General features: G+C 33.6%; 1 protein-coding gene across 4 annotated transcripts in view; it reads right to left on the bottom strand.

Annotated features, from left to right (window-relative positions):
* The window catches only part of LOC114333205 (potassium voltage-gated channel protein Shaker), a 935813-nt gene that overhangs the window by 462524 nt on the left and 458117 nt on the right, over window positions 1-15172 (bottom strand). The window contains exon 1 of one of the 4 annotated variants that reach the window (XM_028283077.2): window positions 10227-10379. The exons of the other annotated variants lie outside the window; for them this stretch is intronic. Coding sequence (XP_028138878.1) covers window positions 10227-10228 — 2 coding nt within the window. The 5' untranslated portion in view covers window positions 10229-10379. Of the gene's footprint in view, window positions 1-10226; window positions 10380-15172 lie in introns of those variants that run through there. 4 annotated transcript variants of the gene reach the window in all.

The following is a 15172-nucleotide window of genomic DNA, read 5'->3' as shown; positions in this document are numbered from 1 at the left end:
TTAAACCGTTGTTTTTTAATTGTTAAATATGTATGTCCATCCGATTTTGTTGCCGGTGCGGCGCGCTCTATTTCAAAAATGTCCAATTTTCCTCCAAAAAATATTTTTTCTAGATTTTTTGGGACGTTCTAAATAAAATAAGTTTCTTAACATTTTTCTCAAAAGTTAACAGTTTTAAAGTTATAAGCGATTTAAAATCCAAAAATGCGTTGTTTTGGCATTTTTCGGATTTTAAATCGCTTATAACTTTAAAACCATTTACTTTTGAGAAAAATGTCAAAAAATTTATTTTATTTAGAATATCCCAAATAATAATAAAAAAATATTTTTTGGAGGAAAATAGGAGATTTTTGAAATAGAGCTCGGCGCACCGGCAAAAAAATCGGATAAACATGCATATTTAACAATTAAAATATAACGGTATAAATTAAGGCTTGACGCGATCACTCCTCAGAATCGTGAAGATTAATGTTTAATCTTGAATTTAAGTATCTGGCAACCTCAAAAATACTAATTTAAATATGAGTTTTTAAGCCTCGAATCTTTTCAGATTTTAAATCGCCTATAACTCGAAAACTACCAATTTTTAAAAAAATTTGCAAGATACCTTTCTTGTTTAGAATGACCCACAAAACTTAAAAATATATGTTCCAGAGCAAAAAAGGTGATCTTTTGTATTTGTTTAAAAAAATTGTTTAAACAATTTCTGCCCAAAACTTCCGCCCAGCATCCTTCAGATTTGTTTAAAGGGGACATTTTTTAATAGGAATCCACAAAGAAACCGAATCAGAAATTTTTTCGGACGGGAGCGGTCTCATCACATGGACTAAATATATTATATTGTGCACCAAAACTAAATATTAAGCCTATTCTACACATCTCTCGTAGTATCTATCCCGTTTCTGATATGTGATTCTAGTTTTTATTCAAAATATACGATATTTGAAAATATATTATATTGCATAAAGTTCGATTTCATGTTATATTTTGATATTAATAAACTAGTTTTATTATAATTATTATTTGTAAAAAACACTTTATTTTACTAAAAACAACAAAGTATGAAACCCTAAAAACAATAAAGGATATGCCTGGATCCCGCGTTCCAAAAAAACGTTCATTAATAGCAAGCTTATAATAGCTTAACGGTGTCTAGTCGGACAACCTTTGATGCATGGGAACACGGGAACAGGAGAAGTTAAATGTGGAACGTGATTTTAATTGTGGAGCGTGTCAATCCTGACAAGTCTGCGATTCTGAAACCTAGCAGGTTGTTTTTAAGTTTATAAAATAGCAAGTTTTATAATAATATATGTTAATATATGAAAAAATGTTTGTCCGACAAATATGTTGGGCTTCTACAAGTGCAAAATCAGTTCATTATTGTTCATAGCTGGTATTTCGCAACGTCTTGTATATTTACCTATAGTTCGTCCCACCTTGGCTTTACAGTATTGGGACCGTGCAAGTTCGGAAAAGCGACACCTGGTTTCTACGCTCAGCAACATTTTTCGCACTTTTAATTATATTGACCAATTATATTAGTCCTGGCTGCTGGATAATCTTCAAGGCCATAGCCCAAAAAAATTATAAGAAGAAAAAGCAAGACTGAGGTTATGTTATTAAAAGGTAAACAATAATTGTATGTAGTAAATAAAATTAATTATTAAATGTAGCACTCCAAGCAAAATACAATTAACTAATTTATTTTTATATAATAATTGCATATATTATCAATAATGTGGAGCAACATATAATTTTTCTTCTTCAATGAGAGTAGGTATGAAATATACGTCAATTTGACAATTTTAATTGACACTATGAATTATTTAAGAAAGTTGCAAGATTTCTCCGCTATTTGCGCACGATCGTTTTTCGTATCCCCTCCAAGTACTTGCACACCGCGAATAGGGAGCATAGGCAATGCAGTCCTTATGAGAGTTTTTAGCGAGATGATGCCGATTTTATCAAAAGTAATTTGTAATCGAACATTAGAGAGATTAAATTAAAACTGTTTTTGAAAGGCAATCTACAATTTTAGGATTCATATGGATATGCGTAATAACTATAATATATCAAATAAACTTAAACGCATTTAAATTCTAAATTTGTAGATTGTCTTTCTAAAACAATTTTAATTTAATCTCTCTAATGTTCGATTACAAATTCTTTTTGATAAAATGGGCATCACCCCGCGCTAACAACTCTCATAAGGACTGTATTGCCTATGTTCCCTTTACTGTAAAGTCAAGGTGGGACGGACTATAGTAACTAAGACGTACTCAATAATATGATTTCCGTTGGAAAAGATGCTAATTTCGTTATTCTAGCTTTAATTAAGTCATATATCAGAGACCAGACTGCGTGGAATTTCGTGTTACATTAAAATATTAATTTATCATCATGCTGTCTGCGTACCAAATGTTTCCTTATATTTTCTACCACTTTCCCACCTACTTCCTTTCTTGGTGATTTCTCTCAATCAGTACTCAATTATCCGTAAAACGACCAACGTTTAATCTTCTCACGACATTTTGATGATTTTTTCCCGTTTCTGGGAGGGAATAAGCACATACTTCTGTATTAAAAACCTTTTTGAGATTGAGTAACACCTCTAACTGAAATTATGACAGAGAGATTAGTTAAAAAAAATAAAGAGAGGCAATTGGTGTTATGGCCATCTTGATTGTTGTTTATAGGGAAATAACTGATTTTATATACAAAATGACACCCAAAAGTTGTATTTCCCCACACAGAGTCCAAAGTATAATAAAAAATAATTTTACTTGGAATAAAATCCATAAGGAAAAGAAAGAATTTTTCCTGTAGCTAACTGTATACCAATAATCACAAAAATTTAATGAAATATCTTTTGTAAAAGGTATAATTTTTTTTATTAAAATCCCTTTAAGAACTATATCACAGTATGTTTTGGATTTTTAACAAAATCATCATCAGTGTTAAAAAAAGGGTAATTGCAAGCTAAGCTACCAAAGAAATAACAGGGTGAAAACCCTTTAAATTGTATGTAAACAATATGTTTTAATCGCATATTTGCTTAAAATTCCAAAGGATGGATAAAATTTATAAAGAATTAGACCCTTGGGAACAGTATGACTCTTCCATCACTTGGGATACAAAGCAAGTAGATGTGTCTGTACATGACGACTGTTATAGGCAACTGTATCTGTTAGTTGCCCAAAAAAAGGGACGCCCAAAAATAATTTAGAATGAGGGAATCGTAAAGCAATGAGTGTGAACAACTTAGGGAATGGAGAATGAAGTTTAGATATTGGACCACATCTTTTAAACCGTTTATAAACCTATGTATATACACATTTATTTATTTATTAAATAATTCTCATAAACTTTTGGTTAAAGCCATCAATAATTCGTATATTATTTATGTATACATGAATAAATTTATGTATATATATGTTTTAAATAGTTTAGCTTTAACTACCGATAAAACAAATATAGTTTCTACAAAAAAACTTACATGGTTAATAAAATCCAGAATTATTACATGCCACATTAAAATACTACATGCAGAAGCATCTACAACAAATTTTTGTGTTATAGCAGCACCATAAAACTGTTTATTAAGTTCCACCAGGCTTTAGTGAAATAAATACCCCATAATAATAAATAACATCAACATTATTTTGATCTTTAAGCATAAACATTGACGATAAAAAATAATACACTACTTTTTATTTTGTGTAAAAATTTATCATTGGAAACAGTGCAGAAGACCTAGAGGTAAATAACAACTCCATAAAACAAACACATAAACATACATACTTGGGGGTAACTTTAACAAATACAGGATCAGATAAAACGGATATAATAAATAAAATAAAAAAAAGACAATAACTCGACAATTACACTCGATTATAAATGGGGGGACGACATTAAAAGCAAAACTATATCAAATTTACAATCAAGATGCAGTAGAAATAGGTAAACAAACCAAGATAAGTTAATTGCTACTAGGACCGCTCCCGAATCATGATTTACAACGTATATACATTGTAAATCTTAAATCATGATTTCAAAAGTTTATACATTATAAATTATGATTCGGGAGTGCTCCTCTCCTAGTAGCATTTAACGTGTCTTTGTTTGTTTATTTCTACTGCATCTTGATTGTAAATTTAGTATAAACAACAAATCTTCAAAAATGATGTTTTGGAGAAGAAGCTGCAGATTAACACTAATGGACAGTCAGAAATGAACAATAAAAGATGAAGTAGTTTTCAATCCTAATAGCAATATTAATAATATTTAAAAATATTAAAATATTACTAAAAAATTTTTAAACTGAAAACTTATTGGTCCATTTTCTTGGTAACACCTCCAACTCTTCTAAAATTTGCAAGCCAGATGGATGCTGAAGCGGAGAAGACAAGAGGGAATTCAAAAACTTACAATTCACGACGCCGTCTGTTCTGCTGGTCAATTCCAACAGAAAATGGACCTAGTTACTCAAAGAAGTAACGACCAATATAAAAATAAAATAAAAATTCCATTTTTATTCAGTTGCAATGCGAAGGAAAACAATCTTATTTTTCACTAAGAATACGGAGCGCAGTGCCAGGACTCTGAATCGACGATTTTCGACTCTTGTTGGAGTCTCATCGGAGAGAACGTAGGCCTGCCAAACTCTCGGTGTTGGTCACTTAGAGTACGGATCAGCAGACCTACGTTCTCTCCGATGAGACTCCAACAAGAGTCGAAAATCGTGGATTCAGAGTGCTGGTACTGCGCTCCGTAGTTTAAGTGAAAAATAAGATTATTTTGCCCTCGCATTGCAACTGAATAAAAATTGAGTTTTTACTTTATTTTTAGAAATGAACAAATTAGAGGAATTATGAATGTGAAGGAGACACTAAATAATGAAATAGAAAAACGTTAAAAAGTTACTCTGTTAGGGACATCTGACAAGAATGGTCGAGACAAGAGTGCCTCTAAGAAATTGTACATGGAAACCAAATAGAAGGAGGAAAAGAGGACATTACAGTGGAACGGCAAATAAAAACAACAATGGAAAAAACAGACGTCACTGAAAAATATATACTATACGACAAGAAGAATTGGTGGTTTGGATGTGGTAAACAGCAAACAAGATATGCTGTGTATAACCAGTAGTAAATAGGTAAGTACAAACGATAAAGACCCAGATACAAAGTTTACTGTAATAAAACAATTAAAAATAATTGAAACAAAATAACAAACAATATTTTAAATCTAAAAATTTTCGTCAAAAATACTGCTTTCTGGTTACCTACATCCTGAATCTCCGGTTTTAACAATTTATAAGCACGGAGAAGACAAATATAGAAGAAAGCAGAAAGGACAACGGTCACGTATCTACTGTTTTCATCCAGAAAAATGCCGAAAGACAGTTTCGAGTACTCAAAAATCCGAGTAAAGAGGAACATAGGGAAAAGGCAGTTTTTGTTTCTATTTGATTCAGAGTTGGTCCACCATCTACAGATAGCTATTTCTGCATCTCATGCTTCATCGGTGGAGCTATGCAGTTACAACTCTGAATCAAACATCAACAAGCCTGCCCTATTTAAGGGAAACTACCGCGAATGCAACAATTCCACCTTTGAGACGCAAAACATCGACACCTCTAGTAAAACGAGGAAGACGAAAAGACGCAGATACAAAGTTTACAAGGTAAGTACAACTTTAAAATAGGTTCCGAAGCGGTTTTTTGTACTATCTTTAAGTAAGATATTGTAAATAAGTGAAATTAAACCAACATGGGTTGTAATAAAACTTATATTTTACATGTTACGATTTCCACCCTGAAACTCGTTCTCAAAAAAATTATAATAAGTTACTTTAATCTGTAGTTGTTGATTGATAGGAATGGTCCAGAAATATATTACAATGTACTTCATCGACATTGCTAAGAATGGATAAGAAAAGCTGGAGCGATAGTTATCAACACGCCAGCAAGACCTTAAGAGGAAAAAGAAATACTCAGAAGAATGTTAAATATTACACAGAAGAATAAAAGGAACTTTTAAAGTCATTAATTAAGCAGAACCAAACATATATAAATTCCTGAATAATACAAAAAAATAATTCAGGGGCAGGAACGGATAATATACAGTCAGGAAAAAGCAAGATCATTATGCATATATATCTCAAGAATCAATAACGATATACCCTTAGAAACTCTTCCAATACAGGAGGTATTTAATAAAGTACTGAGTGAATATTTGGTGAGATACAACTATGAAATATATACTGTGTCCGTAAAGTATGGAACAAATTCTTTTTTAGCTAAACAGACCATTTTAAGAAATAATCCTAAAACACGTCGATTTTGGATTTTAATTTACCGTATTTTAAAATAATATTCTAATATACAGGGTGAACTACTTTCGAGTAATAACGTCACCGTCATTTTTTTTAAATGGAACTTCCCCATTTTGTCTCAATTTTCGGATTACTGTAGCTGAGCTGATTCCAAAAATGTATCACGTGTTGATTCAAATTGGTACAGAGTGGACAAAAATACAATAGTTTTGTGTGTGCTCATAAAGTAACGCGTTATTAAAATTAACAATATCAAAAATACTTATTGTCTAGCGGACAGAATATGAAAGAAATTATTTTTTATCAATTTAAAAGAAACATAGTAGGCTATGTTTTTGTTTAATGTCATTATTTGTTTAGTAATTTATTGATGTATTGTGACAGTTTAGTACTACAATATTTTTGGTATTTGTGGATGTTTTAATAATTATTGCTTAGATTTAATTTGAAGTAGCAATGGAGTTAACTGTAAAGCAAAGAATTGAAATACTTATGATGATTGGGTATGGAGACAGATCGCGAACTCAGATGGAAGTGTGCAATTTGTTTAATGATAAATATCCAGAAAGACCTATAATGCGTTCAATAGTCAGTAAGATTGAAAAGAAATTTCGAGAAACTGGTACGGTTGAAAATGCACGGAAATCAGGTCGTCCCTCTGTAAATTCTGATACAGCATTAGATGTTTTACTTAATTTTACCCTACTTTATCGAAGGTAATATAAACGGGGCAAGGTACCTTGAGTTTTTAAGGGGGTATCTCGTACCTACTTTAAGTAATTTGTTTCCCAGCAGACGTAATCCTGGAGGTTTTGATGAAAGTTTATGGTTTCAACAGGATGGTGCACCTCCACATTATGCTGCAGATATTAGAAGGTACCTAGATGAAATTTTTCCGAACAGGTGGATTGGTAGACGTGGACCTATTGAATGGCCAGCGAGGTCACCAGATTTCAATCCTTTGGAATATTTTATGTGGGGCCATCTGAAGAATGTTGTGTTTAAAACGAAACCAGCAAATATTCAAGAATTAAAACAGAGAATTCTGACAGCAATAAGCAATATTTCTCAAGACACAGTAAAAAAGGTTCAACAAGAATTTGTACAACGTTTGGGTTACTGTCAAATACAGCAAGGCTGCAGTTCGAACATTTATAAAGTCATGTATTTCATCATATTCTGTCCGCTAGACAATAAGTATTTTTGATAATACATATTGTTAATTTAACCAACGCGTTACTTTATGTACACACACAAAACTATTGTATTTTTGTCCACCGTGTACCAATTTGAATCAACATGTGATACATTTTTGGAATCAGCTCAACTAGAGTAATCCGAAAATTGAGACAAAATGGGGGTGTTCCATTTAAAAAAAAAATGATGGTGACGTCATTAATCGAAAGTAATTCACCCTGTATATTAGAATATTATTTTAAAATACGGTAAATTCAAATCAAAAATCGACGTGTTTCAGAATTATTTCTTAAAATGCTCTGTTTAGCTAAAAAATAATTTGTTCCATACTTTACGGAAACAGTGTATAACAAACATAAACAAAAATATTAAGTGGAAAGAAGAAGATATTTCTGATAAAAACAGACATAACGGAAGGACATCTAGCAAGATTAATTACAACAGAACAATTGTTTCAAACTAATCCTTATGCCAGAGAAGTAAATGCATAAGTAGGCCAAAACTTAATTGGAATAATAATGCGTATTAGAATAACATCAAAATTGGCGGGACAAAGTGGTGACTGTAAATAACAATACGTAATAAGATATGTATAAGGTTTCAGGCCGTAGCACCAAATATTTAGACACATATACACGTGGTTAGACTCACACATTGAAAATATACCCAAAAACTAATGAAAATGGAACACATAGAATAAACTAATGTTATCTATGAGTCTGACAGAAGATATTAAATGTAAACATGCACTTGCACTAAACCACGTAAAAATAAAACAATGAAAACAACTGAGAAAGATCTATTTGATCTAAGACTAAACCTAGCGCTCTGCGCCAATTAAACCCAGTAGAAATAGTGACACATTACAACTACCTCAGCTCCATAATAGCTGAAGAATATATCTAGAATCAGAAAATAAGAACGCTCATCTGAATATCTGATCCACCTACAACAGGATGGGGACCTTCTTTAAGAGGCAAAACATCCCTCTTAGTATAAAAGTAGGAATGTTGCGATGCTACGTGTTCTGTGTTCTTTTTTTATAGTATTCATTCGTGGACCTTGAACGAAAAAATGTGCACCAGATTGAAAGCATTTGAAATGTGAGCTCCTTAGAAGAATGAGGAGGTCCTTAGAAGAATGAAGAAGAATCGAGGGGTAATAGGCACCAGAAAACTTCGACAGCTCCAGTACTTCCAACACACACTATGCGAAATGAATCCAGATAATATATCCTCCTCCAAGCCATGCTGCAAGGAAAAATATTGGGAAAGCGAGGAAAAAGAAGAACTTGGTTAAAGAACCTCAGTACCGGGCTTAACACAACATAGAAGCCGCTTTTCCATCTGGTGCAGACAACATAAAGATTGTCATGATGATCTCCAACATCCATCACGGATAGGCATATCAAGAAGAAGAAACCTAGCAATGGACAAAACATATCGAAAAAATGTATTGTTAAATACCCTGCAATAATTGTTACTTCTTCTTAAATGAACCTGATTGTTTTAGATCAATGAAGTATGAAATGAAATAGATTTTTTGTTGTATCTGCGATACAATTTTTAATGCAATAATTAGATATGGTAACATAATAATCATAGAAGTTAAAATGATACCAAGATATTAATAAAAATTATATAAAACTTACAATAAAGAGAGATAGAATAACAAACAACGAATCAGTCAGCATCATGCCGAACAATAAATAAAAAACTTTCAGGTAGAGAACAAAAAGCTTGAAGATAATAAAATGTAACAGTAATATGTAAAATATAATATCTGTAAAGAGGGAATGAAAAAAGTTGAAATTATGAGAAATATAAAAAGCAATAATAGCATATTCAAGGAAAAGTGATCAGATAACCTATGAAGAAAAAACAGAAAATTCGCTAATTCCAAATCAAGACTCTTCTCAAAAGTGTAATAAGGAAAAATCTTATAGATTTAGTGTGTAAAGGAGAAAGATATTCAGAAAATCAATTTTTATTTAAGTAGCTATGATTCTACTTTCTTTTATAAACGAACGTTTAATACCAAGTTATTGTCAAATAATTTTTGAAGAATTTTTATTTACATCATCATTAGGTGTAAAAGTTCACAATATATAACTTAGTATACGTAAATTTTATAGAAAATGTAATAAATTTAATAAAAAACAATGGTTTCTCCCTAAAGTGTGGTTCCCTATTTGTATTTATATAATCCCAGAACGGGCCAGCTTCCCATACTATGAGAAAGAAGGATTAGAAGATTAAAAATAATAAATTTGGTTGATTAAGTCTCAGTATATCGTAAATATATATTATTTTAATACAATTTGCAAAATGTTGGTATGTATGGTTACTTTTTCCGTTGTTTTTGGGAAAAAATAAACTGTCGATCAAGTTATATAATGTACGTATTGCAGATGTTTACTAGTTGGATATGTCATGCCTAACTTTATTAGGCTATAAAAAATGTCTTGTACATGTTTTAATAAGTACAGATATTTACGTACTCTACAAAGATGTTTTCAAAAGAGATGATATCTAAAAGGTATCGTATAAATAAAAGAAGATGTGAAAGCAGCTTCGACTTTTCTAAAACATTTGGAAAACTATGTACTATCGATGTGCTATTTATCTATAAAGCATTTTGCTAGATGTGATATGCGACTGACGAAAGTCCTAGGTTAAGTGAATACTCACATAAGTTTTTGTGTGTGTTAATTTGTCTCATTTTGTATCACTCCACCACGCCCTATTTTCGATGTACGATGAATGTGAGACAATCTGTATTAACCACCATTGAAAAGAGGAACTGACAACTGACGGATCACCTTGAAAACTCATCTCATTCAAAGGTTAATTTAGATTATAAATAAGCATCGTCGTTATCGATAGACCGATGATGCATGTGTATGTTTTGCGGGAAAAATAAGTTACGGCAGAGGGAGGTTAGGGTTAAGAATCGAGAATCAGATGATGTATGATATGGTGTTGTTGATTGGGTCTTTCGAGTGGTGCATGCGGCACAGAGATATTGTACTCGAACTAGAACTGTATTGCAGATGAAAAAGTTTGGCTTATTTCCAGAAAAACATTAGGCACGAGTATGTTAGAAATCGAAGAGATCATTTGGTGGTAGAAAGGACGACATCTTCGTCGACTGTCAAGCCATGCGGGTTGTCTACACGGCATATCTAAAGGTCGAGGTTAAAACACATGCTATCTGTAGGTTGTATCATTGTTTTGGGTCCATGTAAACGTATTTTGATGGGTGATAGTGTCAATAGTGTGCGTGTGGAAGGAGCAGCATCCGCAAGGAGTGCGATTAGCGGGAGTGGCCTTAGATTGCATACCTGGCACCTTCGGGGGGCCGTGGGTCCTGCCTCGGTTTGAGGACAGGGGTCAGCCCCCATTTCTCCACTAATTCGAAGCGGGAAATGTTGGCGGATCACGAGAGGGGAGCCGCTTCCCCCCCCTCGAGCCCCATGACGGACTTCAGGGGCTGCACTCTCACTCGGCCGCGACTCACACACAGACTGCGCCCGGCCGATGTTTTCGGAAGACGCCGCGACGCTTCGTCGGCGATCGGCGTCGCACTGCTACCAACTACGTGCGATAAAGATTCATACGGCCGCGTACGCTACGATGCCAGACGTTCCGACATGCCACTAAATCTGCCGCAATCTTCGTGTTTTGTTATTTACTTTCACTCTTTTTCCACAAGTACGACGAATCGTCAACACTATTTCAAAGGATTTGTCTCACTGCACGTTTATTTTGTTTACAAACTTAGCAGGTAGCTAATACATAACGCACAATATTTCAAAAATCGTTATGTATTTATGCACGTATATTAGGTCAGTATCGCTATATAATTGTCTGGCCATTGACGTAGGGATTTTCATTGTGTCTCTTCGAGTTCGTAAAGGGGATAAAATTATATATATTTTTTAATGTTCATAAATTATATAAAACTGATATATAAATCGCGTTTATATGAATAATAATGTTAGTGGGTGTTTGAGAAAATTTAATATAATTAAGAAAATGCTAAAGTTCTTCAATAGAATATTTCTGAAACCATAAACAAACAATTTAGTTAGCAAATGGTGAAGTTGATTTTAACGTAATAAATTTGAGTACATGGTCAAAAAGTGATATTAAAATGGAGGGAGGATTAAATGCAGGATGAAAATTAACAAACACACAGATAATAACTATTGATATAACTAATAAGTATATATAGATATAACTAATAAGTATACAGAGAAAAACGATTACCTTCACCTTAATTATGCATTTCAACACATAGGTTATCAGTGGCAATAAACCTGTATGCGTCCACTGATGGACATAGGTCTCCCTCAACTCTTTCCATCTGACTCTGTATTGTTCGGCTTGCATGTAGTTATCTAGTTATCCTGCTAATACGCTTCAGGACAGTCCATCTGGCTGGTGGGCGTTCCCTGCTCCGTAGTGATTCTTCTCGGGGCCTCAACTAGACGTTTTGTCCATTGGTTGTCTGATAATCTTTGACGTGTCCTACCCAGTTTCACTTAAGCGACGCGATTGTTTCCATAGCGTCTATTGTTTTTGTTCTACGACGTATTTCTTCGTTTGTGATTAGGTATGTCGCAGACGGAGCTGGGCCGGGTACTGATAAATTGTACTCGGGTACACAGTACCGGGTACTTTTCATATTAAAGGAACGAGTACAGAGTACCGAGTATATTGCTCCAGAAAAGTACTCAGAGTACAATACTCAAAGTACAATTACCCGAATTTCTCGGGTACTTATTTCGAGTACATTCGAATGTAAAACCCGAAAAAAGGTAAGAAGGTAATACAGTAGACTCTCTCTATAACGAACACGGTTATTACGAAGTTCGCTTATAACGAGGTATGCAAGATGTACAATGAAATTGCTATTGAACTGTAACACCTCTAGAACGAGGCATATTTGGTTATAACGAGGAAAACTGAAATCAAAGAGTATGTTTCTTTACCTATTTTTAGCGCAGTAATGGTTATAAATAAACTGCCTGTATACAGAAATCCCCAACATCTGTGTGGTTATCGAGACCAGTGCTGTAATAAAATCCACCGCTCATAATAAACGTCTTCCTAATCTGTTTATTTTTCGACAGATATTGAATATTATAGGAAATTTACAATTTATGATGGGCGAAGCCTTATTGTTGAGGAAACAATATTTAGCATTTTATATTGCTCTGAATGGCTTAACTATAGGAAGTTAATGTCTTAGAAAACTATATTTATTCATATGTATGTACAATATTATTGTTGTCTGATATAACGTGATCCGATTATAACGAGGTAATTAGTCCGTCATTTCAGTTCTCGTTATAGAGGGAGTCTACTGTAATTATCTCTGCATCTTTAATCCCATATTTATGCACATGCATTTTGAATATTATCCTGGCTCTAATTATTATATCTTAGAAAAACTTTTTAATTATAAGAAACTTTTTTTGCCTTCTAGAAATTTAACAAGTTCTAGTTGTATTTTGGATGTTTTAATTGTTTCATTTTCAGACGATTGGGACTGCATAATGAGATTGGTTTCTTGTGTCTTGTTTAGGTGAATACTCTGTTTCATTGAAATCGAAAAAGCCATCTGGGGTGGTATCACTTGAATTCTCGGATCTAGTTCTCCGCAATAATCAAAATAAGTTAGTTTTTCAGCAGCATTCATCACTATCTTTTTCAAAGCGTCTATAGAAATTTTTTTGCATTTTTTAAGATATTACACCAACGCAATTTAAACATAGGATGGACAATTGTGGATAAATATAATGGCCTCTTCCGATGACAAATTAAGTATTTCAGAGAATATTTTCTCCAAGCTCTTATTTGCTTGAGTTGCAAATTGAACGAAAATAAATAAACTAACTTTTGTGTCCAAAAACGAAACTATGCCTGATGTGGGGTTATAGAACTTACAACGAGGAAAGATTATTGGTCTTGTAGATAAAGTAATATTCTCAGAGGGACATAGCTGTAGAGCTAGACGTAATACAGGGCGTTCTGTCCAAAACCTATGCTAGGTAACAGGAACTAGGAAAGCTCAAAAATAAAGCAAGCGAAAGTCGCCAAAAGTAAAAACGGCTCTCCAAGATCGTTTAATTGTCCAATCAGCTGGAAGACACCCAACCATTTCTCACCTAAAGTTCCAAAGGCAGCTTTTGGAAGCTACAGTTGTAACTGTTTCAGTTGAAACGACAAGAAGAAGAGTTCGTACCAAGAATTATACAGCAGGAGACAGTTAAGGGTTCCCAAGTTATCCAGGTAGCACAATATTGATCGCCTAAATTGGTGTCTTCCCACCCAAACTGGAACATTGGGAATTGACAAAACGTGCTATTTTCAAAAAAAGTCAGGATTTGTATAAAATCAGATGACCCATGAAATCGTGTACGTAGCAGTCGAGGAAGACAAGCAAGAACGAAAACTGTCAGATCTGTTCACAAATATACAAGGGGAAGTGTAATGGTCTGGAGAGGAATTGTGATCCGTAAAAAACTCCTTTAATTTTCAATCAATCAACTTTGACTGCTCACAGGTATGTCGATAACCTGTACTCAGTCTCTGGAGAGGTGCAAAAGGAGAAAGTTTTAATTTTATTGCATGATAATGGACCTCTACATACCATTAGAGTGACTACAGACATCATTGAAGCAGAAGGTATCCCTTGTTTGGAGTGGCCTGCTTGCTCACCCGAGCTTAATCCTATAGGATATTTGTGGGATATGCTTAAAACAAAAATTAGAGCTCGCCGGGATAATCCACAAAACATCGCACGGCTAGTACAAGCTGCTCTTAATGGATGGAGCAACCTACCACAACAAAATATTGATAATTTGATTAGGAGCGTGCGCACGCAAACTGAAGCTTGCATAAGGACTAGAGGTGATAACACTGACTACCACAAAATACAAAAAGAAATAAATAAAAACAATTTAAACACTATTCGTTTTACATTGAAATTTGTAATTAAATTGCTTTAAAATAAATATTGTTTGACTTCGTGTGTTTGTTTTTTTTTTAATTTGCACGAAACAGTTAGAAATATCAGATGATTTCATAATAAGTTTGGGTGTGTGTGTATACGATAGATACGGAAGCAGATATAGATTAGAAACTCATAGAATAGTTAGAGTGGCAGACATAGAAGCATTCAGATTAATTGTTAGGAAAGTACTAAAGCAATATATCGATTAACTATATGAAAGATGAATGAATTAAAAAACAGACGTACTCTCAATAATTTATTGTAACTTCCGAGAACCGGTTTCGCTCTCTACAGTATGCAGAGCATCTTCAGGTCAACGGTTACAGGTCACTAAATGCTACAAATAAAAACCAGAGCTAGAACAATGTCTGGTTGTAAAAGATGCTAAAGATCCATAAGATCAAGCCAATATTGAACAACATACATAAAAGTAGTTAAGACAGCAGACAAACACATATGCATGTACACTCGGGAGCGGCAACAAACGTCCCCAAGCTGACAAACACATGCAGATGTATGTAGTCTGTAATCATGCAATGATAACGTGTTGTACTTACATTCGGCTACAAGGAGCTACTTCCTGAGTATTCATTAACATGATATCTTGCTTAAG

The sequence above is a fragment of the Diabrotica virgifera genome, chromosome 1, assembly GCF_917563875.1.
Source record: "Diabrotica virgifera virgifera chromosome 1, PGI_DIABVI_V3a".
Lineage (NCBI taxonomy): Eukaryota > Metazoa > Arthropoda > Insecta > Coleoptera > Chrysomelidae > Diabrotica > Diabrotica virgifera.
This window is presented reverse-complemented; position numbering and strand designations above follow the sequence as displayed.